Source organism: Lonchura striata, chromosome 6, assembly GCF_050655825.1.
Source record: "Lonchura striata isolate lonStrDom1 chromosome 6, ASM5065582v1, whole genome shotgun sequence".
NCBI lineage: Eukaryota > Metazoa > Chordata > Aves > Passeriformes > Estrildidae > Lonchura > Lonchura striata.
Genome location: NC_140708.1, coordinates 34,421,296 through 34,447,766, shown reverse-complemented (window position 1 = coordinate 34,447,766; position 26,471 = coordinate 34,421,296). Strand labels below are relative to the sequence as shown.

Here is a 26,471-nt window from a genome sequence, read left to right as displayed (position 1 = left end):
GCCAGAGGGGCCCACTGCTCCCTTCCTTGCTCTTTGTCGTTGCAGATATTGAGGCTTTATTTATGAGGGAGAGGTAAAGCTGATTTGGTATCCATTAGAAGGTCTGAGGAAATTTTATCCCAAAATGAGGAATGGGAATATGCATATTTTAGATAGATAGATAGATAGATAGATAGATAGATAGACAGATAGATAGATAACAACCACATCAAATTCCTGACTGTTGTATCTATTTGATAGGGTAACAAAATCTTTACTTCTGTATGCCCATTTATTTTATAGATAAAGTTCACATTTACTGTCTCTAGGTAGTCCCAGGACAAAATTGTTCATACACATAATAATTGTTTTAAATTTTATTATTCAGAATTTTGAATTTCAAAAACTCTATGATGTTATGAATTCTTAGGTCTTCACTCTAAATCCCATTAATTTAGGACTTATGTGACTAATGAACTGCAACGTACTCCAGGTTGTCATTAATATTTTCAAGTCCATCATCTGACTACTCATCAAAGTCTCATTCAAGAGATGAACCATGAAAAAAGTTGAAAAAATTATCTGCAAGAAGGTACAAGAGCCTGAGTTGCACACACCTGTTGGGTACTGATAATTTGCATCAAGTTCAAGCATTAGTCAGAATAACAGGAGGGGTCCAACATCTCACTAAGATCTATCCAAAGTAAGACAAAGTTAGAACTTCCAGTATTTTTTGTTTTCTTTCTTCTTCTTTTTTTTTTTTTCTGTAATTATCCTTCTTCATATGATTAGTGGCTACTGTGTAGTTGAGAACAGCAGACAGATTCTCATTCATTGCAACTATGAGCTGGTAAAATCTAGAGGTATGATGAATCCATCTGAATTTTGGTCTCCCAAAGAACATAGATTATTAGTAATATAGTTAACTTTTCAGCTATCCCCTAACTTAGAAAAATATTAGCAACAATTGGCTAATATTATTATTACTACTACTACTATAGTAATAATAAATAATACTACTGCAGTGACAGCCATCCTACTCCTGCAATCAGCATGGTCTGAAACAAGGAGATCCTTGTTTTTAATGCTGACTTTTCAAGGCATTGTAACTGGATGTAAATATAAGTGAATATAAACAAAAAGAAAAATTATGAAACCCTAATATAGAAATTATGGAAGTGAATCCTTTTGATGTGGACATATTACTTTAACTTGAGTAAATAAATAAAATAATGGAAGAGTGGACTTGCAGCCTTTGCAGATATCAAAGGGATTTTATGCCCTGTTCTGACTGCATGCAACAGACAGAACATTGTTGGAGGATGAAAATGTCTGGTGCCTTGGCACCGGGCAGGGATAAGCAACCCTACAATGACTCTTTTGCAAATCCTGCTATTACACTGCATAAAGGAAATTGGTTTGGAAATGAAAGGGAATGATATCAGCAGAGGGAAGAGCGACTTGGAAGGAGACCTGTGGCTGAAGGGAAGCCAAAAAGGCAGCCCAAGAAAGGACACTAAAAAGTAAAACACTGGCAAAACTGCTCTGACTTAAAGTGGGGGCTATTCAAAATCAAGGTCATCCCAGAACTCCAAGGACCTAAATAGGACCTCTGTGTTCCTTCAAATGGAGGCATTTATTGATGTGTGTCTTTATTTGTAGCTTTTACGTTCAGCTTCTGGTTACAGACACATTCTGGTTGACTCTTTTCCACTAGGCTGAAAAGCCCTCAAATATTGAAACTGCCAAAACCAAATAATTTGTTTCCTTTTTGCTCAATTAAAAAGATCAAGGGTTTGAGGTCTCTCGTTGCAAAGCACTCCCCTCAGACCTTGGGTAATATTTTTTCTCTTGTGCTTTCTCCTTAAATTTTTTGTACCAAATTAATTAATTTTTTTTTTTTTTTTTTTTTTTTTTTTTTTTTGAAGACCTGGATACCAAAAATTTATTTTGGTCCTGTCAGTGTTACAGAAGAAACTTTTTACCCTGCTGTCAGCATACCCCCATTCTTTTGCAGCAGTAACTTTCCAACAGCACTTACATCATTGCTTGCACTTTGCCTCCCACTTCCTCTGCAGAGCCTTCGTTTTCCAAGGTCATTTCCCATTCTTTGCATATGACTCGGAGCACAAATTCATAACCTTGCATTTAATACAGTTAAAGGTGTTTTGTGCTGACTAATTCAAAATAAGCTGACTTATTTTTTTATAAACTTGCCTCTTTTGCCTTACAGGAGGCATACCATGCTTCTGAGACATCAGCACAGCTCACATGGTTCTTATGGCTTCTCTCCAGGATGTTACACGTGTCATTAACTACCTGTGGGACAGAAAGTGCTGTAAATCATCCATATGGAGTCTCTCCATGTTTTAAAGGCTTACTAGAAAAAAATGGGGAAACTAGAGGATACTGTACGGGAGGAAGGAGGCAGGAGGACCGAGCAACTGTTTGTAGTAGGGTCTTTTGCCTTTCACTCTGATATTTCTAACTAATGTTGCCACATCTGTGTGCTCTGACCTGCCTGCCACAGGGGTTGATGAGTGTTTGCAAAGAAGGAGGGAGGGAGGGAGGCATATGAAGTGTACCTTTGCCCATGCCAGTCTGGAGATAGTTGCTGCTCAGCTGACTGCTGCTGGAGCTCAGCAAAATATATAAACAGAGACAAACTCTGCATTGCACTTACTGTCAGCCTTGGTGTAAGCTGGGTAGGGTAACAATTTCAATACAGAGATTATCACTGGATCTCCTCCTTTTTCAGAAAGGGATCATCAGAGAATAGCAGTGTGTTCTTCTGAGGTGAGCACAGCAGGTCTCTGTCAAAGCCCTCTGCCCTGATGTTCTACCAAAGTTTCCTTCAAGTGCTGGGCACTGGAATGCAGCTGTTTTCCCATGGATTCTTACAAACACTAATGCAAAAAGCTTCCGGGGGTTTTTAAAACCCCTTTAGCTTTCTTTGTATCAAGGCACTCAAACAGCCATTTAATGTCCCACCACTCTCCGGGTCAGGGCTCCTCAGTGGAAAGCTGTGCTATTCTAGCTGTGCAAAAGGGCACATTAAAAATGCAGCAACACAGCAGCAGCTGGGTGGGAGTGGAGCAGGAGGGCTTAATCCCAGCTCATGGGGGACTGATGCTGTGGGAGACCTTGCCTGGGGTCTGCAGCAGGACCTGGACAGGCTGGATCGATGGGCCGAGAGCAACAGCACGAGGCTCAGCAAGGCCAAGGGCAGCGCTGCACTTGGGCCACACCAGCCCTGCTGGGGTAAACGCTGCGGAGGGCGGCTGGCAAGCGGCCCAGGGGAATGGACCTGGCCGTGCTGCAGCCAAGAAGGCGTCCTGGTCTGCCAGGAACAGCAGGGCAGCAGGCCCAGGGAAGTGATGCTTGCCCTGTTCTCGGCACTGGTCAGGCCACACCGTAAGCGCTGTGTCTAATTCCGAGCCCCCCAATTCAGGAAGGACATTGAGGTGACGGAGCAAATCCACGGAAGGGCAACGAACTACTGGAGGGTCAGGAGCACATGTCCCATGACGAGAAGTTGAGGGAGCAGGGGTATTCAGCCTGGGGGATGCTCCAGGGAGACCTTCTCACTCTACATTTCCCTGAAAAGAGGTTGGAGCCAGATGGGGGTCAGGTTCTGCTCCCAGGCAACCACTGACAGGAGAAGGGGGCACAGTCTTAAGGCAGGGGAGGTGTAGGTTGGACATTAGAAAGAATTTCTTCACAGAAGGGGTCGTTAGACATTGGAATGGGCTGCCCAGGGATGTGGTGGAGTCACCATCCCTGGAGGCGTCCAAAGGAAGCCTGAACGTGGCGCCTGGTGGCACGGATGCGCTGGGTCACAGGCTGCGCTGGGTGACCTCAGGAGCCCATTCCAGCCGAGCGGCTCCGGGGCTCCCCGCGCAGCCGGGACGCCGCTCCCGGCGCGTCCCGCCCGGCGGAGCGGCCGGGCCGGGCCGCCGTGCCCGCACCCGCACATGCTCACTGGGGCGCCGCGGGAGTCTGGGCATGTGCAGAGCGGAGCGGGCCGGGCCGCTCGCCGCGCCCGCCGCGCCCCGGGGCCGCGGCCGCCGCCGCCCGCCCGCTGCCAGGTGAAGCCGCGCTCGCCGGGGCGGAGCGCAGCGCGGCAGCGGCGGGGCAGGATGAACAGCTCCGACGAGGAGAAGCAGCTGGAGCTCCTCGCCAGCCTGAAGGACCAAGGTAGGGGCGGGCGGCGCCGCCTCCGGCGCTGGAGAAAGCGGCTCCCCCCGCTCCGCCGCGGGCCCGGGCTCGGCCGGCGGAGCGCGGCCGCCGCGGGGCGAGGGCTCCGCGCCCGCCGGGGGGACGGGGCGCGGCGCGGCGGGCGCGGCCTGGGCGTCCCCGACCCCGCTGCCAGGCCCCTAGTCCTGCCCGTGCAGAGGGAGATAATAAAAGCCTTAATGGAATAAAGCAGGGCAGCGGAACGTGTTGGCTGTTCCCCAGGTGGGCGCCGCCGCGGCTGCCTGGCCGCCCCGCAGGTGCCCGCTGTGGCTGCAGATGGGCTGGTCCCGGTGATCTCCGAGGGATTTTCCAGCCCGGCTGCTGGAGCGGCGCTGCCAGCGCGGCCGTCGCGGGGGCCGATGGCGGTGGCGGGGCCGCACATGGGCCGTGGGCGCGGGGAGCCCCGAGCCCGCGGGACCGGACAGCTCCAGGGCTGGCAGGCTGTCCGCCTCGCTGTCCGTCCGAGCAGCTCGGCCTGACCTGGAGCTGGGCCAGGCCGTGCCGAGCCTGTCAGCTTGTCCCATCTCCCGCTCCGTGCTGCAGGGTCCGATCCTGGCCCGACCGTCCACGTCCTGCGGTCCCAGTCGCCATCAGCGGGCAAACTTCCCGCTGATGGCTCAGGGCTGTGCCGATACGCTCTCGGTTTCTGTGGCATCCTGGGCTGCTTTGGTTCGTGTGTGAGTCACTTTCGGTGCTTTAGTAGGAAAGGCCAGAATTTCAGCATGTTCCGTTTCAGGACTGCATAGTCTGACTCAGAAACCAGAGCACTGTAATATTTAATCCTCTGCAAGATTGCACATGGAAAAGAGCTGGGGTGCTCATAAGCGACTTTGAACTCCCCTGTGGTCAGTCTGCCTCTCAGCCAGGTTGACCCAGCAAAGCTGCAGCCTTAGTTAGTCAGGTGGGCACATTCAAATGTTTGAAGATCTGTTTGAATTGTGAACATCTTCCGTGCACCAAGCAGTCCGTGTTGCCTCCTGTACCACAGCTGCATGTGCAGGAGGTGTGAAGGAGCCACGCTGGAATTCACATGTGGCAGTTCCCACAGCTGAGCTTTCCTCATCTCCCTCGAGCCAGGGAGGGGCAATTTGGAAAGGAACTATTGGGCAAAGTTGTGTAAAAGAGTGAAATTACAGGGCTGTGATCAGTGCCCATTTTTCTGTCATTCATTCTGACCAAAAATGTGCTCCATCACTTTTGCTGTACAGCAGAAGCTTTTCCTAACCGCGTTTCATTTGAGTATTAATGGACTATTTATGACCTCCTTTGTCACTTTTTGGGTTTTTCCTGTACGCTCAGCTTAGGAAATTCCTGATTACTATTGACACAAGATAGATTCTCCTTTGGAAGGATGCATTAGGTGTAAAATGATAATCTTACAGCTGAGCGTTTTGGGAATCTGAAACTAAGGCTCAAAATCTGGTTCTCATACTGACTGACTGCTTCCCTCTAGTACTGTTGCCTCCAAGAGAGCATTTGTTAAAATGACAATGACCAGTTGCAAAAAAGAGAAGTTTGTGTTATTCTTTAGAGAAAACTGAGCCTGTTGAAATTGTTTAGAGCAGGGCTTCAGTTCTGCTTTCTGAAAGTCTTCTCCTCCAATGTGCTGGGTATCCTTTAATGTCTAAGGAAATTTTACTGGACTAGAGGAATTAGTGCAAAGGAAAGTTACTGTAACTTGAGGACTGGCTGTCCCAGATCACCTGAGCTGTTGAAATAGAAGCTGTACTTGGCAGACCCAGTCCTATAAGGCTCTGTTCTTGGTGGATGCTCATCCTTAAACACAGGAGTTTTAGTGGGGTGTTGTTAGGCTAACATACGCTTTTGTGATGCTGTGGCTGGTGAGAAAGTTGTTTTATGTAGGCAAAAAGTTACCTAGTAGAAAAAAATTAAAATACTTTTCTGTTTTACATCTAAAACTATGCAAAAAATATGGTAGCGCAAATCAGTAGTTGTGTTGACTGAGTCTGATTCCTAGAGTGAAAAACTCAAGCAGTGAAAAGGTAATGAGATAAATGAAATTATTCTAATTGTAAAATAAAAGATATTGTTACTGTAGATAAGTAAATTTGCTAACTCTTTATGTACTGTAATTTGGAATAGTGTCCCCTCCATTCTAATTGATAGCAAAACAAGGCTATTTTAGATACTACCAACTTCCCTCAGGTTATTTTAGGATGGTCTGTTGAACATAGACTCTTAATTTTCTTGTTTATTGCTTCCAAATGCAGATATCAGTATTTGCTTGGAAATAAATGCAGTTGGTGGAAGGATCTGCTGGATCTGAATATCTGGGGTAATGGCTACACAGACTCGTCCTATCTTTATTTTTTCAGAGTGGTGTAAGTCTTCAGGTTTTTGTAACATTCTGATGTGTAGTCAGATTTCTGCAAAATGCAAATGGGTTTGGAAAGGTTTCAGAAGACATTCATTCAGTAGCTGTTGGCTTGGTTTCTTTTTCAGGATATGCTTTTTTAGTCTTGAGAGGCTTGCCTGGCACCAGGTAAATGCAGTGTCTGAGAAGTGGTGCCGTAGGTGGGGTAGCAGCGTCTGTGGCTGGCTGCTGTCACATTCCAACTGCTGCTTTTACCTCTCCTCACCAAGGTCGGGAGACTGAACCTGAGGCAGGTGTTTTGTAGCTGCCCACTCAATTCTCAGTGGCAGCTGTGAAGCTCTCTGGGGCTTGGGCAAAGCTGCTTGGCTGTTTGGCAAAGCTCTGAGCAGCAAAAAGGACACTGAAGCCATCTGTGTGCAAGATACTCTTATCTTTCACCCATGCTGAATTTTCCAAGTCCTGTGTGTTAGACTCAGATACCTGATACTGATCATTCTTCAGCTTGCTCCATTAGTGAGTTTAAGGTGAGCATCATGAAGAAACAGGATCTCTGTATTGATGGTATTTTGGACTTAAAAGTGTTGTTTGAGTTTTAATCCTCAAATAGTTTTCTGAAATGTCATGGTTTAATAAAGCTGTCTCTCTATAAATATTACTATTGCCTCACTGTATTTTAAGTGATGTTTCCAGTGATGCACACTTCTATTCAACTGGCCCTTATATTCCTATGGCTAAAAAAAGAAAAAAAAAAGCAAATTGGTAAAACTTTGTATTATTAGTGGTTGGTTTTAGAACCTGAGGAATGGTAGCAAACTTGACTAACAGCTGAATCATAACAATAGTTGATTACCTGTCTGGAAGATTGCCTTGTTTGTCTTTGGTTTTATTGGTACTACTGGTACCTTGCCCTTAAAGACAGAGTCAGCTTCTGCAATAGTCCCTTTTTTGTTCAGCTGAAAACAGGAGCCAGTGGTCAAAGTGTCTGGAGTTATAAACTAAGTAAAATTACACTTCAGCACTGCCACTGTCATAGCCACATTTCTGGTCACTTTGCTAAATTACAGTGGTTAACAATTGCTGCTAACCACACATATACTAAAAGTATTTATATTGCCTGGATTTTTCCCTTCATTTTTGAAAGGTCTAACTTTGCTCTGTGTTTGTTGGCTGGATTTGATGAAGTGTGATGATTTCCAATCTCTAGTCCTAAGCACTATGTGTCTGTATACTTTTTTTTTAAATTATGATCTATTTGATCACTAAAAACTTTTTCTTATACTGTCAGCACCTTTCAATAAGGGAACATCTTATACATGTATCTTCTTAGGAACAGACTAGCCTGCCAACCTGACAGCAATATCTCAGAGAAGTACCTTTTAAATGTATGCTATTGACAAGCTCCTAATGTGGTCTGACAAATTCAATCTACAGATGGTTAATTTTTATGGCCAGTGGAATTTCTTAGGACACCTTCTTGGCTGCTGTCTTCCCTTCTATAGTCACCTGCTCTATAATTTATTTGTTCCCTGTGTACCTGTGTGTATATCTTAATACACAGCAGCCATTATTCCCAAGCAGAACCCATCCTGCTTGAATGTATTAGAGGTCAGATGTTTTTCCCACTTCAGTTTCTTGTATTGAACCCTATTTTTTTTTCAGAAACTTGTGAAGGGAAATCTTTCGGTGTGAACTTAGTAGCTGGTCTTTATCAGGCAGTGGTGTGTTTAGTTTTCCTGCCCTGTTTTTTCAAGGAAGCTCTAAGACTTGATGCAAATTCAGGGTTTAATTCAATTTACTTGTACACACTTTCACAGATTTTAATAAAATTAAGGCATATGGGAACACAGATGCAGGAGCTGACTTACAGTGTTTGTACCTAACACTTATCTTTGTGTACTTACCCAGGTGATTTTTATTTATTTTTTAAAGGACTGTAAGATAATTTAGCTGTGCTGGTTTCAGCAAATGCAACTGATACCTGACCAAAGCTTGGTTTGCCCATGTAAGCTTTAGGCCTGATAATAGGTTTGTGTACTGTGTGTGAAGATTTGGAGTCATTGTAAGGTGCTGAGTGTAATGCTGTCCCATAGATTCCCCTTAACAGAAGGAGGGATTAAAAGTGCTACCCAAGGCATTATTTGAAAATAATTGCAGTATTTGAAAATAGTTTGTACCTGGCTGGTGCTGCTGGTGCCTTGCTGAATCCTGTTGAAATACTGATAAGTTGGATTTAGCAGAAGAGACCTTTGAGCCTAGAATGGTGAACAAGGGAAAAAATGACCCCTTTTGGCTTTTTTTATCCTTTTGGCAGCACTTCACAGTCTTGTGCGTGTTGTACATGTAGGAGGCCACTGTTGTTCAAGATTTTTCACAGCATTCTTGGCTTGATTCTTCCTATTTCAGGTATATTGGGAGGAGCTATGTGGTGGCAGCAATTCCATTAAATCTTCTGGTGCTGACAGGGGTAATTCTGTCTCTAATGATACATCCAAAAAGCCAGGTGATAGTTTACTTCTACCAACAAAATATGACTTAATTGGGCTAGCTTGTTTCATCTGGAGCAGAGGACTTCTTGCACTGTCAGCTCTTTCTCCTGCCTGTACCAGTAAAGACATGCCTGGTCCATGGTATGGAAGCAAAAACAGTGGAGTGACACTTGCTTCCTTGGGCAGTTCTACTTATTTTTTTTTAGTAAATAAGTAGATTTTAAATCCTGAAGTGGCATTACCTACTGATTTGGCATGGAATGGCTCTCAGTTGACTCTCAATTGGCTGCCCTGGTTTGCAATATAAATATTGAAGTATATGCATGTAACATTTTTAAAGTTTGGTGTTTTTTTCTTTGATTTGTGTTTTTTAATATGCAGCTTTAGGAAAGGGGTTGATTAATTTTTTAATAAAAAGAGTAGGAAGAGTCATCATCTCACTCTGTGTAAATGAAGGTGTCTTCCCTGTTGTTCATTGTGAATTATAATCATGATATACTTCTACCCTTATGGCCTTGTTTTAGTAATAAGTCCTATTCAGCCATAGCAAGTACCTAATATATAAAATATCTAATTTAGGTAATACTTACGTTTTGTTAGCAAATTCAGGTTCAGGAGACACAGGTCCACAACTGAAAATCAAAATTTATAATTAAAGGACCTTCTGCATAAAAGTTATCTGCTTAATTTAATGCTGGTTAAGGGCATTGATATGTTTCCAGACAGTCCCTTCTGGCCAGCTGAGCTGGGGAGTGAGTAGCTGGTGAGTAAGTGAGACCACTGTTGTGAAGGAACATGCTGTGTTCACTCATGTTGGCTGTTTTGGGGTTTTACTCTTTTACTGTGAGAAAGAGCAGGGGTGGCTGAGAATACATTTTGGGTAGGTTAAGAGCTATAGCCCAGAATATTCTGTTATTTTCTCCTTCAGGGCTAATGAGTCAGAGTTCTCTGTTCATGAGGCATATGAAGAGAGCTGTCGAGGGTGGAACAAATCTGTATTTACATTTTTCAGTTATTTGTAAAGTACAGAATGTCAAGAATAACTTCGCCTTAAAGGCGAGCTAACACGAGCAGTTTTCAAGTGTGAAGAAACTTGAATTACATCTGTTGGTACAGTTTTCATTCCTGTTCTTGCATCTGGATGGTAGAAGTCTCTTCTCATATTTTCTTTAGGGGAACAGGGAATAGCTTGGCAGTGGAGCAGTGACCTCTTAAGAGGCACAGCCTTTGTGCTCCTTTGTAGGAAGTACATTATTTCACCACTGTGTTTTCTTGTTTGTTCATCTACCTGTTGGTTTTTTGTTGGTTTTTTTACTTTTTCTGCTTCTTGGGTGTGGGTGGTGGGTAGGAATTTTGGGTACATAAGAAGTGGGGACAAAGTAAAGGGATTGATGGGAGACCTTGGTTTTACTGGTGTACGGATCAGCTACTCTGCAGGTACCCATATATCACACCAACCATTCTTTCTAGGATAGATCTGTAACCTGAGCCAGTCTGGGTTTAAAATGGTCACTGCAAACCAGCCTATTCACCTTGTAATTTTTGAACTCATTCAATAAGGTTGTTTAGCTCTACATTGATCAGTAATTGATTGTTTTGGGAGCTACCACCTTTTTCAGACACTTCCTAATTGCTTCAATTCTAGAAGGCTATCCAGTTCATAGGATATTAATAGGCTATTAATGAAGTTTATGATCCATGTTATTTAAGAAATCTGCATAGAGAAACAAGAGTTTTCAATTTAATCAAATGGAGAGCTAATTTGGGGAGAGGTACTGCTATATTAACTTTTTTACTTTTTTTCCCCTTGTGTAGCTATTGGCGAATATGAAGAGCTTAGAGCAGAAAATAAGAAAACGAAGGAAGAGGTTTGTATGAATCAATTATAAATTTAATACTAAAATGCTAAGTACCAGAATACCTTGTGGACTGTGGCAGATTGTTGACTGCTTTTTTGAGTTCACTGTTACTTAATATTAATATTACTTGTACCTATGTGTTTTATGGAGCAATGAATGAACTCTCACAACTATTCTGGCTGTCCCACTCTAGAAAAGTTCCTGTAAATATATTATAAGTGATTGCTGCTTTACCAGGTTTGCCCGTGATAACAGTGGGAGCATAGACCAAGTCACGTGTTCTGATAAAATTGTTTCTCTTTGATGTAAGCCTTGTTTTATTATGACTTCATTTGCACATGGGACTTAATTACTGGAAAGAAAGAAAAGACAACAACTTCCCTCAGCTTCTGAATATTCATAATGTAGGAGTATGATTTCTGAAGGTAGGGAGGAATGCAGGGGAGTCAGTGCTACACTGTATTGTAAGCAAAATTCTCCTTTCTCCAGTACGAGTGAGCTGAAGATGTAAGAAATCTGTTAGTTTTTAAATCCCTGTTAGCTGCCAAGACATGTAGATTTAATTCAGCTCCTTCTGAAATAATTTTGGAATGGCCATTTTTAGTTACAAATGTTTCAATTCAAGGCTGTATTGAGAAGACCTTGTCCTTAACTCTTTTCTTATTGTTGAAGAAAATTTGATACTTATGTTTACGTATGCTTCAGCAAAGATTATGTGTATTTCTACTGAGGTCAGCATATTGTGCTTCATTCCTTCCTATCCTCTGACCTCCTTGTCCTTTTCACTTTGGTTGTTGCTGCATTCCTGTTCTTCTGTCCTTCACCAGCATCTCAGATATCCCAGGAAATCTGTCCTCTCTCTCTTTGCTGTTTGGAAGAAATGCTCAGAAGAAAATGAGAATAAAACTGGCTTAGACCAAGACTCCATCCAGCCCATAATGCAGTGTCTGACAGCAGAAAGGGAGGCGTGTGGGAGCATGTTTTACACCTGGGCAGGTTTCTCTTGCAGCCTCCAAACCATTTGCAGCCTGGGGAGTGGTTTCAGCATCCTGCCCTGCTCTGTTCCTTTAGTTTTTCCCATGCTGGCTGTTGGCTTCTGTCACATGTAGGGAGTGCCATGCCAGGACATGTGTACATCCCATGAAAAACAGGCTCCCCAGCTTTGCCCTGAACCCAAGTCATACCAGCTTTGGTGTTTCTTCAGCAAAGCTTTGTTTAGCTTGGGAAGGGGAGGAATGGGGAGACTTCCCTTGAGCTACATTTTTATTTAATTTTTTTTTCCTTCAATGGGAATGTCAATGAAAAATTTTATTTTTGAAATTGAGATGGAATGAGATGTTCTGAGGTTGTTTTTTCCATTCTGCTCTTCTTGCCTCCTTGCTCCTCTTTCTTACAAGGCTTCTTTCCTACAGCTACATATATATAACTACTCTTGTGTATTTCACCTGGAGGCTGCTTTGAACTTTTTTGGAATCCTTGCATAACACCCAAAAATCCCCCAAGCCTGAGCATATGTGGATTACATTCCCAGCTGAGCAAATCAGTTAAACACGTGCTCAGGGTTGGATTTTCAGTTGTTACGCAAGGTTTCTCCCTCCAAAAACTCCATCCTGCAAATTGGTGTGCTTGTCTAAACAGTCATGGTTCATTGTTCAAGTGCTTGGACTCAAGTGGTTAAGTGTGAGGCTCTAAGTGCATTTCTTCCACAAAAAAACCAAACAAACAAACAAACAAAAAAACCACAAAAAAAAAATCTACTGATAGAGAGATCATGATTATATTTGCTTCCAGTGCTAATACTGGAAGAAACTATTCCCTGTGTTATGGCAGGGCAGAGTAATCTTAATCCTAAAGGTCCTTAGCATCTCTTGCTTTGTATCTTAGTTTGTGTTTTGCAGGATCAAACCTGCTGCTGGAAAAATATAGCACAGGCTTTCTCTGCCTGTGGGTGTGGGAGCTTCTGTTCCTGTTTCTGTCACTGTGAATAGCTTCCACTGTGGTCACACAATTGCATCAACAGGAGAATGAGATGTTAATTTTTTTAGCAGGTGACTTGCAGACTGTGTGTAGAAAGTGCCACAGAGGATTAAATAGCAGTCTGTGTCTGTGTGCTTTTGGTACACTTGGAATACTTTCCTAAGTCACTCCTGTGCTAGTGTGGCTCTGAAAGATGAGCTGTGCATGCAGAAATTGTCGTAGTTTCAATTAGACACATGAAACTTAGTGGATAATGGGCAGCTAACATAAGATATCATTTTAATTTTTGAAAATGTATGCTCTTTGTTCCTTATTTTTTCTTAAAATTAGGAAGTAAATTGACTTTTATGTGGGTTACTTTGTTCAAAGCACTGCTGCTTTGAAAGGGATGCTAATAACCATGAAAATTCAGGAGCAAAAGACAAGATCTTTTATCCACAGTGTCTCTTCCTCATTGCCTTGCAAAACTGCCAATTTGGAGACACTGGTGGAGGCTCAGACATTTCCCCAGACATTTGTTGTTAGTGTTTTTAAATACTTTTAGGAACAATGGAGCCAAAATTATATTGGCAGATTACGTCTCTTAAGTCACCTTTTCTTATTGATGTAGCCAACAAAACACTCATACCAGCCCCAAAAAAATGGATAACTAACGTTCAGCTGCACACAAATGTGGGTAACTTAATATGCAGTTCTGACATATTCAGAGTCAGATCATGAATAAATATTTGACTACTTGCTAATCAGACAGAAATGACTCTGAACGCTGGTTTTGACAGTGTTTTGTCATGCTGCCAGTAGGGGGAAAAAAAGCAAGACAGCTATCCAAAACAGTAGGTGTAATACTGTATCTCTGATACATCATTCATGGTGTGTGCTCTGCTAAAGCACATGGATGGAGTGGATTTTATGTTTTGTCACTGAGTGGGAATGGGGAAGGGATTCTGCCTTGATGACATCCTCATTGTTTCTCTAAGTAGAGTACTGCAAATGCCACTGGTTACTTTTGAGCACTGCACCAAACTCACAGTTTTAGAAGGAGCATTAAATCTGCATACATTTCACAATCTGTGTAAATGGGAAAGAATTGTTTCTTGTGTTGCTTAGCAATGGTTTAATTGACTATATGACTACTACGTGAACTTCTTGCATCTAATATCTGGACTGAACAATCTCCCTGTTGTTTTTGCCCTTTGAAGGCCTTTTATTGAAGTCTGTAGGAGCTTGTGTGCAAAATAGTTGGCAAAAAAGAAGCCTGTTAGTAGAGCATAAACAAGAAACTAGAAATTAAAGTATTTCCTTGTGTATTGGCTACCTAGAAGGCTAAAATCTGAAAGGAATGAGATTGACAAATCTTCTGAACTTGTGCCTGCAAAGATGAAAAATATATGGAGTTATTCACAAAATGAAATTTGGCAACTGGACTGTTACTTTCTAAAAATACAGGTGCAATGTATTTTTACTGCTAGGAGATTATCACTGAGCCCTGTAGCCAATTCAGGACTGCAGTATTGTTGTGTATATTGTTGAAGTTTTTATAAGTGAGATAATGGTGGTATAAATATTAGATTACTACTACTAGATATATAAAATAAAATAGAATAAATGCTTATTTTACTTTGCAGAGAAGCTGAAACTCTTAATTAAATTAACAGAAAATTGACTGGCAATCCAGGAGCTACAAACTTTTTAATTTTTATTCAAGGTACTCTTTAGTTTGGAGCTATCCCTTAACACTGAAAAGGGGAAGTTTAGTAAATACATGAGAACTGTTTCTCCTCAGTAGTTGCTTGAATGTGGAAAGTGAACAGTAGATTTTATAGTAATGTTATGCTATTTGCCTTTTAATATTTAAGAATAGTGATACTTGTGTCTATTAATGATTCTATTGTATATGCCTCAAATTGCCTTTTTGAAAAGGGAGATGGTTATGAACTTTTAAGACTTCTGTGGAGCATTTTATGAGTAGCTCATGTCTAAATTTTGATTTTTAAAGTTTTCAGTTTTAAAGGTAAGGTCAATTTATTTTAAAGATGACAGTATTTTTTATTGTTAAACATTGTTTATAGGCTTTTTATTTTCATGTAAATTTCAAATTTGAAACAGTTCAAGTAGTTAAAGAAAATACCAATTTTTTTCTAATTCTAGAAGATAAACTAGAGTTTTTTGGAAGGACCTGTAACAGCTCTGCTTGCATGTCTCTGATTGCAAGACAGAAGGCAAAGTGCTTTCCATTGATCATTTCAGCAAGGGCAGCAATCTCCCACTCTCCTTTTCTTCTTCTTCTTTCATTCTGAAGCACAGTAGCAGCAAAAGGAAGGTATTGAGAGAACTGCAACTGGGAGCAGGAATTGCTCCGCAGAGACCCAAGCCTAGAGACCCTGATTGTGCAGAGAAATGTCACAGGAGAATAGTCAGCTTGCCGTGGTCCAAATGGAGCTCTCTCTGCAAATAGCACTCGAGGTGAAGTGGAATAGGTCATTTAACTTCCCCTTTCACTGCACAGGGAAAGCTGCTTCGCCTTACAGCCTGCTGCCTGGAGGATTTTAAAAGGAGTTTTTCCTGTCATTTGGGATAAGGGAGTGTCTATGTCCTCTACATCAAGGTTTCCATCAGTAGAAAAGTTGTTGACTTCCACAGGCAATAGATGAGATCCTTAAAATGCTAATGTTCTGGTTTTTAAATTGCTCACTTAATGTGCAGTGGGCTGAAAGCTTGCAGTGTGCAGAAAAATCATGTGTGGGTGAAATATGTCAGTGTGGCTCCAGGGTCTTTCTTGGAAAATCCAAGGAGGCAGCAGCTCCCACCAGTTCCCCTTTTGTGGCAGAACTGTGCTCTGCAGAGCAGCCAGAAACACCTCCTGCACCTTTCACTGCCTTCTGCTCTAAGACTGCACTTCTGCCACAAAGGTTACACAAATTTTTGCTGAGGAAACAGAGGGAGGGCAGCGGGCAGCAAGATTCATGCAGAGATTTCCCTTCCCCACCTCTCCTCTGCAAGATTCTCTTCACTGGTTCTTTGCTAGCAGGGCCCCAGGTGAGTCCTCGTCCGGTGCTGCTTGCTCAGCATGTCTTTGCTCTTTCTGCAGCTCTGCCTTGTTTCACAGTCCTTACAGCAGCTGGTGCTGACCTGTCCTCCTACTTAGCTTCTGTCCCTTGAAGCCTCATCAGCCATGCCACGGGAAGAGAGAATTCTTGTTGAGGGCAGCTCCTTTTGCTCCCACGGATAGCCATCAGCTGCCCCTGAGCCAGCACCAGTGGCATCCTTGCCTTGCCCAAGAGCAGATCCTTCTTTGGGTCTCATCCAAGGTCCTCTGTAGCTGATAGAAGAGTTCTCTTGAATTTGGCTGCCTTTGAATCAGACTCTCCCCCTTCTTGTTGCTTAACAGCAGGCTCCTTTCCCAACTAACTCAAAGTGGCTCCTCATGTGGAAAAACTGAAAATCGAGCAAAATCATTTCAGGGTTGGTTTTTCTTTTTTTTTTTTTACCCAGTTCTGTTCCAGTGGCCAGCATCCTTGTAATTGGAGTTGCACTGTAAGGAGCTCAGTCACACAGATCTCTTCCAGAAGTTAACTCATGGTCTTAGGTTGATTTATTGCTCTGAACATGCCCAGCCGCATGTGAGGAAGGATGTGTGTGTAAGGCGCCTTGTGTGCCAGTCATACTTCCCCCTGGGTCATGTGCTTTCACACTGTGGTTAATCACTGACTGTGTCTCTTGTGAATTTTACTTATTTCTTTGAGTTCTTTTGTTTACTTACAAAATGGGTTTTCTTAGAGAAATCTATTTAACATCTGTTTTATTTTTTCTTTTTGAAGAAACTGTTCCGTCATAAGATCAGTGATTGCAAGCCTGTGCAGTGTTAGCAATAATCACAAAATTAATAAAACTAGGTGATGGGAGCTCCTTAAAACATGAACACGACTGCCTTTCTCTCTACAAAGCTGAAACTTTACTCATGATGTAATGAAATTAAACAGCATGTCCCTGATGATTGGCTTTGAGGTTTTCCCTGCACAGGGTGGGTAGAGAAATGTAGGCCTCTGTGCTGAGTCTATTTGTGCTAAAGAAACTAGACTCAAAGCCTATTTTTGACATGCAAAGGAGTAGTTCTCCTGTTGGTGTAACATGGATAACTGCTTATATCAGTTTTGGATAATGTGTCTCTTTAAAATATTTTCAGAGTAGTTCTGAATCAGAACCTAAATCAAGTACAGTGTGCCAGTTTGGCTAGGAAGTACTCTGAGTAATGAATTTTTTATGCATAATTTCCATTGGTCTTACATTGCTGAAAGAAAAAAGAAATGCTTTGATAGGCTTCTGTACATTATTGTGCTGGCAATTGATCTGGGTTGATTTTCCATGTTGTGACTGACTGCTAATTAAATAACTGGGATCAGTGTTTCATTTCAATTTTCTCTTCTCCTACAGTGTGACAAAATCAAGCAAGAACGAGATGAGGCTGTCAAAAAGCTGGAGGAGTTTCAGAAAAGTAAGTTGACAATGTCAGTGGGATTTTCTTGATGTAGACAATTACAAACATAGTTCTGCACACTCTGCAGCAGTGTTAAGAATGCTGAGATTCAGGTCCACTTGCTGTTTCTCCTTGAAAGCTGATTTTAAGGAGCTAATCCAGTAAAACTTTGCCCACAGTCAGAATAAATGCTGTTACAGCATTTCTACTCTCTGGCAAGGGTAGTCATTCTTAAGGTGAAACGTGGTGAAAATACAGTGGTGCAGATGTGGCTGTATCTCACCTGGATTCTGCAAGTGACTTTTGGAATGATGCATGCTTGAAGTGAGTGGGATTTAATGCTGTTGCTGAGATTAATAATAATTATAATAATGGCAATTCTTTTCATGAAGGAGTAATAGCACTGTAAGCATAGACATACCAGGAAAAGTTTTTAGGACTAACTGCTCTCACGTGCTAATTTTTAGAGCAAGTTCTATCTTGCCTGGGCTGTGAGAACGTCAATATTCAGTTTTGCACTTTTATGGTAATGGTTCTGTTGAAACCCTATGGTGTCTGGAAGCAGCAAAGCACATCTAATGGGAGTGGAAGTATCCTAGTGGAATAGCTCCTTAGAAGAGACAATTACAATGGGACTGTGGTCTGTTATGTCTGCTTTGTGCCAGTACAGTGAACTGCACGATGGAGCATCAGAAATGTGTATGAAGTTAATGCAGGAGAAGGAAATCACATGGTCTGCACTTTTATGTTATTGTGTTAAAGAGGAATTTGCTCATTTCTGTTTTATAATAGTTGGTGTGATACAATTGTGGAAGATAATCTGAAATCAACAGGAATTGTCTACTACCTTGAATGATCCTAGGTAGCCAAGAATGTTCTCTAAGAAGTACAATTCCTCTGGAAAATGGCTGCCTGTTTTGTTTTTGTTATGATATGAGGAATACTGGAGTGTGGCAGAAAATGTCAAGTAGTTAAGACTTAAAATTTGAGGTAATATTTGATGTTGTAAGATTTTATAGGTTTCTTTTATCTTCCTTTCACATTTTTAAAGGACATACCTTGTAAACATAGTGATAAAATGCCAGGAATATTAGGATTTTAAAGCAATAATAGAGCCCATTATTTAAACGACAATATAAAAGGCAATTATATTGATGAAGAGCTACATTGGCTTTGTGTCTGTGAATAAACTTGGCCTGTACTCAGCTTCTATTTGTTCTCCTGGCATAAACACATATTGTGTGTGATTCCAGTTTAATGGGGCCCCGTTTGTATGCCAAGCAGCTGCATTTTAGGCCCTATTGCGTGATTTCATAGCTCTCTGAAAATTGGTTCTATTGAGCACAAGAGATAGAAGGTGGTGGTGGGGGGGAAAGCTTCAACACACAATCATTTCTTTTCAATTGGAGCCAGCAAGGTTGATGACAACATGACCATTGTGTTATAATGATAAGACCACTAAGGATCTGTACCTCTCATCAAGGCTTTCACACAACAGCAGATACAATTTAATTCACTGCTCTGTCAGCAGTGCTGATACCATTATGCCGTCTGTCTCCACAGTTATAATCACTGTCCTCCGAGAAATGCAGTTGAAATGATCTTGAGCAGTCAAAGAAACTCTCAATTAAGGCTGCCACTTCCAATGTGTCAGATTGTGTCTTATGCACTTGGTACAATTTTCACTTCCAATCCTGTTTATTTACAATGTCTACCAGTAATTATGCTTAACATGTCATTTAGTGAGGGTGCCCCTGCCAAGGAGATTGTTGGGTGCTGCGGTACCATTGAGGGGGAGTTTCTCGCAGTCAATGCCATCAGCGGCTTTTAGTCCCTGATGGGATGCAGTAGTAATGTTGATAATGCAAGTATCGTGCTCATCAAGTCATAATTAGATGCCACTCAAATGTGCCACTTGTAATAACAGTGTTGATTCATGTTTTCTCGGTGACTGCAACTACTAATTAGTTAAGTGGTTTTTGGTTGGCCTGCATTTGCTGCGGATTATTATTACCCCTGAAAAAAACTGTCAAGGTTAGAGATGTTTCAGGCCACTTAGTGCTTCTTTATGAATATTAATATTAACATAATAAGAACTTTGGACAGACTTAGGAAATAATATATTTTTTGTATTTAATTTGGAAAGACTTTTTTCCCCTGAGTTAATCATAATTGCAGGTTAATTAAGTTTAAATGAACCAAGAGTAATCCCTAGTTCTGCCATAAGAGCCCGATCCTTGTTTCCTAACTTTGGCCTTGCTTGAGGCCCTTTGATTCCCGTCTGTAAAATGGGAGCAGCTCTGGATCTCCATTGCTCCCTCATCCAGCCCAAAGCATCTCACTGCTCAAAGCTCCCAGGGCTCAGTGGAATAAAACCAGAAGACACAGGGAGATGTACTGCTTGAAACTTTTCCTCTCTCAAATTGTATGTATTGTATGTAGCAGCTTGTACAACACATTTGGAGCGGATAATTTCTCCATAGGTTAAATGGAAATAAAAAAACAATCCAAGAAAGAAGTCTCGTTGCACTGGTGGTAGAAGACTTCATGTGAATATAGTTTTTACATCAAGATCAACCAGACACTGCCCTGCCTTTTCTTTTTTGTAGATTTTGGCTCTTTTGTGCAGCTGCACAGCAACACAACTTGTTGCTAGTTTCCTCTGGTAACAACAAAACTTCACTAATGAAGACTTCAGTTGATATTAAATATAAAGCTACATAAATAACATTTTTTAATGACCTTCTTTTTCCTATCATGAAGTCCTGTTTTGTAGTTATTAAGATGACCTCTGTATATCAAAGATGGCTTAAATATCTCTTTTCAGTCTTTGGTCAAAACTCTTGGAAGAGGGCAAGGAGGGTTTTCTACCCAGTGGTATAAAATCCCTAGGTTTTAAAGGTTATCCTGATGAAAAGGAAAGGAAATACTAGGAAGAAAGTGCTCTGTATTTTCCAGCCTTTTTCCTGCTCCAAAGTGTTGTTCAGCTCAAGTAGTTCCCTTCTGTGTGTTGAAATCCTGACACTGGGCTGAGAAGGAAATTGTGCCATGCAATGATTTGCAGAATTAGGGTTCAGGCTGCTGTTTGGGTTTGGATGAGGGTGCCAGAAGCCAAGGGGTAATTGCATCAATAAGCCTGAGAAATGGAAACCCATTCTTGGGTTTTCTGCTTTGCTCCACTGTGCAGCCTTAAACCTATACCTTAGACTTTGAACACTACTAAAGTACATATGTACTGCTGGAAGATGAGTGGAATAGCAAGATAAAATGTATCTGTACTTTTAAATTCTTTCAGATTTGCATTGGTCTCCTATGTTACAAAATTAGATTTGTTTCAGAACTTTTTGGTCACACTTTTGCCTGTCTTTGACAGAGTGATGTGTACCCACAATTGTAATAGGGATTCTCCAAGTGCAGAGGACAGATGTGTCACTTGCTCTTCCAGCTGTGACATCAAATGTACAGCCATGCATTCCAGCTGCAGTAAGCCCAGTCTTGGTTTCAGGGAAGAGTTTGTGAGTGTGTTGAAATCTGTGTTGTGAATACTGGAGGTAGGTGAGACCATGGTGCTCATTTTGGGGCCTGCTCAAGCACAGAGAGACTCTGAATGAGAAACAGACCAGAAAGTGAAAAGGAACTTTATAATACATCTCTTAAGGGATTATCCTAAAGGTGTCATTCTGATTCCTCAAGATGATGATGAGTGAGGTTTTTCAAGGAGGCTCTTGCTGGTCTTCTGCTTCCATAAGTTTAGGCTCCCTTCTACAGTTGCCCCTCTAAAGCTGCAAACATGAGAGAATTGCTTAAAGGGACAACTCAAATATTCAATGCTCAGAACAATTCCTGTCTATGGAGATTATCTAAGTATGTACTTCCCTGTGTTTGAAATGCTCACAGTGGAAGTTAGCAAAAGGAGATATGCTATTTCTAATCATGGGAGGCATGTGTCAATCTCAGGAAAATACTGACTAATTTTTGAACTCTTTCCTTAGTTTCTCACATGGTTATTGAGGAAGTGAACTGTATTCAGAACCATCTTGAAATTGAGAAGACATGCCGTGAAAGTGCTGAGGCTTTGGCTTCTAAGGTGAGAAGAATTATAATGATGCTGGTTTTTTTTAATCTGTTTACTCACCTGGTTATTTATTTATCTATTTAAAACTTGACATTGCATGCATGACCTTATATGTTTCTGTATAATCTTGTGGAGCTGTGAAATAGTTTGGAAGTGGCAAAAAACGTAACAGCCAGATGTGAGATGCAAGATACCATTCCTGCCATTTAAGAAAAAAAAACAACATTTTAATGTAGTTTCTATTTTCATGGAGTAGCATTCTGATCTCTAGTTTTCATATGCATTTAGGTTAAATGGAAAATAAGTTTTAGAACTCCTCTGTGTGAAAACAATAATGAGCATTTCAGCGTCTAAATCAAATGGAAAAAGTCAACCACTGCATTACATTTCAGGTGATTGTTTATGAAAGCAAAGCAAGGGCAGGGGAAAGGTGACCTCCACTGCTCTGTTGATTGCGTCTAGTCTGATGAATTTAGCAAGTGTGTAATTTTCTATATTCCATCTCATCAGAAGTGCATTATTATTAAAGAATGTTTTTATCTCTCTTATATATTTTTGGTTGTGTAAAATGCATCTGAGCCACTTCATCAGAAAATGGATTACAGCAATTTTGAACCAAATTTCATTAGCAATGCTGACTGCCATTTTTTTTTCTTTTTTTTTTTTTCCCCCTCCCTCCCCATTCCCTGCCCAAAGTACATCCTTAGACATGGTAAAAATCACACCAGCAAGAAATCACTTTAATTTAGATGCATTAGCAATGTACTTTCTGGAGGTATTTACTTAATTGTTTGCATAATGACACTATATTAGAATTCATAAGATAGACAATCAGCATATGAGTAAGAAAATGAACACATTTATGCAACTTGTCTTCTTCTCTGCACTTTCCCTGTAATGCAGGGACAAGGGCAGTTCAAAGACTTGCTTTTGCTCCGTGGGGCTGTTTGTGAGCTGACTGCACCATGTAGGGCTCCTCACAGCACCTCTCCCCACTTTCTCACTTTCATTCTTTGGGAAGGAGATAAGAAATTCTTGAATAAATCTCCCATGGTTGAAGGGCTAAGGATAAAGTGGATCAGAGATGAATGCTTAGGTAAAAATTCAGGGTCAGATGAACTGTGCAGTGTACATTTTCTTTGAAGATGCATATTGGAGTTCTGAAGTCTGTGTTGACTTTGTAATGTGATGTGTCATTAGCAGGAAATTGAATTTCATTCTTAAATCTGAGCATAGGGAATACTTGTCTGGAGGGTGGGCAGTCCCCCTGACATTTACCTGAACACCCCTGGGGTGTCTGGATGCAGGACAGTGAAAGAAATTATGAGAATTAAATATTTGCAGGGACTTCTGTTCAGTTTTTCTTGATCAAGACAGAGATACCTTGTAGAATCTCTTCTGTACCATCCACCAACCAGTCTTGTGTTCAGGCATCCAGCCCAAAGTGGTTTCTGACTTGTGCTCTGACCCATGAACAATTGGCTCATGAGATGGCTCTCATCTTATGTATGTTGACTCTACAGTAATAACTCAAATGTATTTTGAGATAATTCTGTTGTGACTAGGAATACAGTAGTGATAGTATTAGTAGTTTATAAGCAAAATAGGGCATAGGAGAAGGTAAGGATTTTTATTTAACCAATTGATCCAACTTGGAAAACGAGATGAGCTTTCAGAGGCACAAACTCTTCTTCAGGTCATTCAGTTGGGACTCCTGGCACACATTTAAAGGTGAGGAGCTGAAGCAGCTATCACAAAGCCTGTGTAGCATTAAGTCAGCTTGATAGTTGATTTAATTTATTTAAACCTACACAATACTTATTAAACAGGAGTAGCAGAGAGGAAAAAAGACATGGATAAAGTATCAGGTTGCATTCAAGCTTCTCAGAGGAAAAAGTGGATAAGCACCCCATCTTCAGACCATTCTAATGTTGAATGGAACTTAGTCTAATGTTTCTTTTGTCTTTTAATGATAAAGGATAAAAAATAGTTGACTTTTTTTCTTGCCCAGCAGCTTAAAGGCAGCCTAACTAACTTCTTACTGTTTATACTTCTCACCTTTCAGCTGAACAAAGAAAATAAAACCTTGAAAAGAATTAGTATGCTTTGTATGGCCAAACTGGGCCCAGAAATTATCACTGAAGAGATTAACATTGATGAGGATGAGTCATCCACAGATGCAGAAGCTACCTCTGGGTCATGCAATTCTGTGCACTGTCAGCAGCAGATAAAAGGTGAGCATTTTGCTGATCCTACACCAGCTGCAAGGCAGAAGTTGTCAGAAGAGCAGCAGTGTTGGTTTGGACCAGAGACTGGTCTTGTTCCAAGTCATGCTTCTGGGAGTGGTCATGGTGGGGGATATATAGCCTGCAGAGGACATTAAATGCAATAGGAAAATGTCATCTACCCAGCTAAGAGATTTCAATGCTACTGAATCAGTAAAAGAAACATTTCCTAAAACCCTTTAAAAAATAAAAGTGAAGTAGAAGGACAAGGTCACCTTCAACTGCCATGTCATTATTTCAGAGCTTGTCAGACAGAACTCTCCATTTCTGTTTCCATTATGATGTTCCTTTGTATGCACAAACTTCATTCATGTTCCAGAGCTATTACCAAACAAGCAGCCTAAAGAGGGACTGTTGTACTGGGTAAAAAAGCAAACCTGGAGAATATGGAAATATATTGATAAGACAGATCTGTGCTTTCTTTTTTCACCCCTGAAATTTCTGGTTCTTTTTTGAAACACAGTTAATATTTCCATTGTCCAAAATCAGCCTGATTTCTCATCCCTGTGATGAAGTCATTGTGATTTTCTATATTATTGTGTCATATTTATGACAAAATTAAATGTTTAACTTCTTAAAAAAAAAGGCTTTCACTTTTTATTTGATTGTAACTTGGAGCAGCACATAATGTTTAAGAACAACTTCTTTGAGCTTTCAGTTTGACCTTGTTAATTGTCTTTTTGAATGCAGCAGCCACAGTGGAGTGGTACAAAGTATCACTGAGGAAAAATGGGGTGTGTTGTAAAAATGCTTGTGCAACAATACCACTGAAGAAATAGGGCATCATAGTACCCTTCTGTAATCAGTTTTCCATCCTCTAGATGTAGGAAAAGGCAGTGAAGGGTGTGATGCACACCATGCAGCCCATCTGAATAGGAAATGAGACTTTGGAGTACCACCTGCCTTTACTGGAGAAAGGTGTCAAGAATATATTTAGAGAATAAACACTGGCTGCAGATCAGATGGGAGGGTAGCAGGGTCAAATTAGAGAAATTTTGAAGAAAGGTTTTGATGTATCTGCTTTCTGTCTTGATGAACAATTCATTAAAGCATGAAAAGTGGTATTTTGGGGATCCTTTAGCCTTCTCACCATTCAAGAAAGGATTGGATATTTCTTGGAATGTTTCTTCCCTCCCACCACTTTTCTGTAGGGATACACAAATAAGGTAGTAAAACCTGAGGCTCTCTGTGGTATGTGGATATGCTTTCTTCTCTGCATAGTGAGGCTGGTATATGTATTGTAAAACCAGAATTAATCCAAGTCCCTTAAATTTCAGTGAGACTTTTTTTCCCCGTTAATTTCTCTGGAGAGCACAAATCCATAAAATGGACAAGGTGTACCAAGAATCTTCTGGCAAAACAGGTCTTTTTATTTACTTTAGAAAGTGTATGCTTTTAATTTAGAGGAAAATAAATCTGAGGCTCCAGAACTGGGAGGGGGGATGCTGGTGTAGAATGGACGTTTTCAAGATGTGAAACCTCCCAGAATGGCATCCAGCATGTCATCATCATCTGCAATTGATTAGCCACAATTTTCTCAACTTGTGGCTGGTATTCAATGAACAGCAATGCTGTGAAATACTGGAAGCAGGTGGGGAATGAGAGCACTTACTAAAGATAATATACATCAATAAATTTTGATTTTTGTGGTGTTTTTATGTTAACCTAAACCTTGATATATTATGTATGCAAACTGATCTCCTGTTAAGAAGTGATTATAATCAAATGTTTTATTCCATTGTGAATTTAATTTATTTCATATTTTAATAATTAAGGAACAAAAATTCTGTGGGGAAAATTACAAGCATTAGCTCTTCCATCAGTAAAGGTTATATTCTGACTCTGTTCACATAATGTTACAAAGGCTATAAATTGGCAGCTGTTTAGGACAATTTCTTCTGTGAAAACCTCCCAAGTATTAACTGCCTGTTGTTTTGTTTATTTCCCTTGTGACAAGAACTCACAATCCAAAAAGAATTGAAGTGCATTAATTTGTTTTAAAGGATGCTTCTTAAAAATTGCTTTCTGCTGCCTCCATACCAGAGTCACTGTGATGTGACAGTCTCAAGAGCAGGACTGAGGACTCTCTGTGGTGGCAGGATTTGCCATGTTATAGCAGGAAATGAATCATTCAAAATGCAAATAAAGGCAGCAGGACTGAACAAGGAGCTTACCTCAATGGAGTAAATCTGAAACTGTGGCCCAGTTACAGATCTGTTACCTGACACTTATGCAAAGCTCATAAATTATTGAGGATGTTTCTTGATTACAAATGATGCTTGATATGTAGTTCAGGTGTTTCATACTGAGCTGTACTTGCATTGCTGTGACATTTCCTTTGTTGTTGTTTTTCAAATAAAATATATTCTTCATTTCCTTCCTCAAACTGTAGAGCTGCGAGATCAAATCGTATCTGTTCATGAGGAAAAGAAGACCTTGGCCATTGAACTGGAAAACCTGAGGTGCAAACTTGCAGAAGTAATTGAAGAAGTATGTATTGTACCATGGAAGGCGAGACCATGTTAGTGTGGAGTCTGTGCTTTCTGTAACTTTTAGCTTATTTTGCTAAAAACACTCAGTCGTGAAGTTAATTGAATACTATCTATTCTCCAGTCCTGCCAGTGATGGATCACTTAGGGCACGTCCCTGGAAGGGAAGGGTCACAGTCCAGTCTGCCACTGCAGCTGGCACATGACTTCTCCTTACCTGTTTGATCTGTTCTAAAGCCCATATTACAACTGTTATCTCCCTTTCCTGACAGCTCC

The 26,471-nt window shown here is 41.1% G+C and overlaps 1 protein-coding gene across 2 annotated transcripts in view; it reads left to right on the top strand.

Moving 5' to 3' along the window:
* The first annotated feature begins 4,001 nt into the window (after positions 1 to 4,001).
* SHTN1 (shootin 1) overlaps positions 4,002 to 26,471 on the top strand; it is a 55,021-nt gene continuing 32,551 nt past the window's right edge. Inside the window, exons 1-6 of one of the 2 annotated variants that reach the window (XM_021537277.3) lie at positions 4,002 to 4,176; positions 10,852 to 10,904; positions 17,304 to 17,364; positions 21,339 to 21,433; positions 23,487 to 23,655; positions 26,099 to 26,196. In XM_021537277.3, coding sequence (XP_021392952.3) covers positions 4,119 to 4,176; positions 10,852 to 10,904; positions 17,304 to 17,364; positions 21,339 to 21,433; positions 23,487 to 23,655; positions 26,099 to 26,196 — 534 coding nt within the window. In that variant the 5' untranslated portion in view covers positions 4,002 to 4,118. The remainder of the gene's footprint in view (positions 4,177 to 10,851; positions 10,905 to 17,303; positions 17,365 to 21,338; positions 21,434 to 23,486; positions 23,656 to 26,098; positions 26,197 to 26,471) is intronic. The other variant, XM_085582895.1, reaches the window with a different exon arrangement.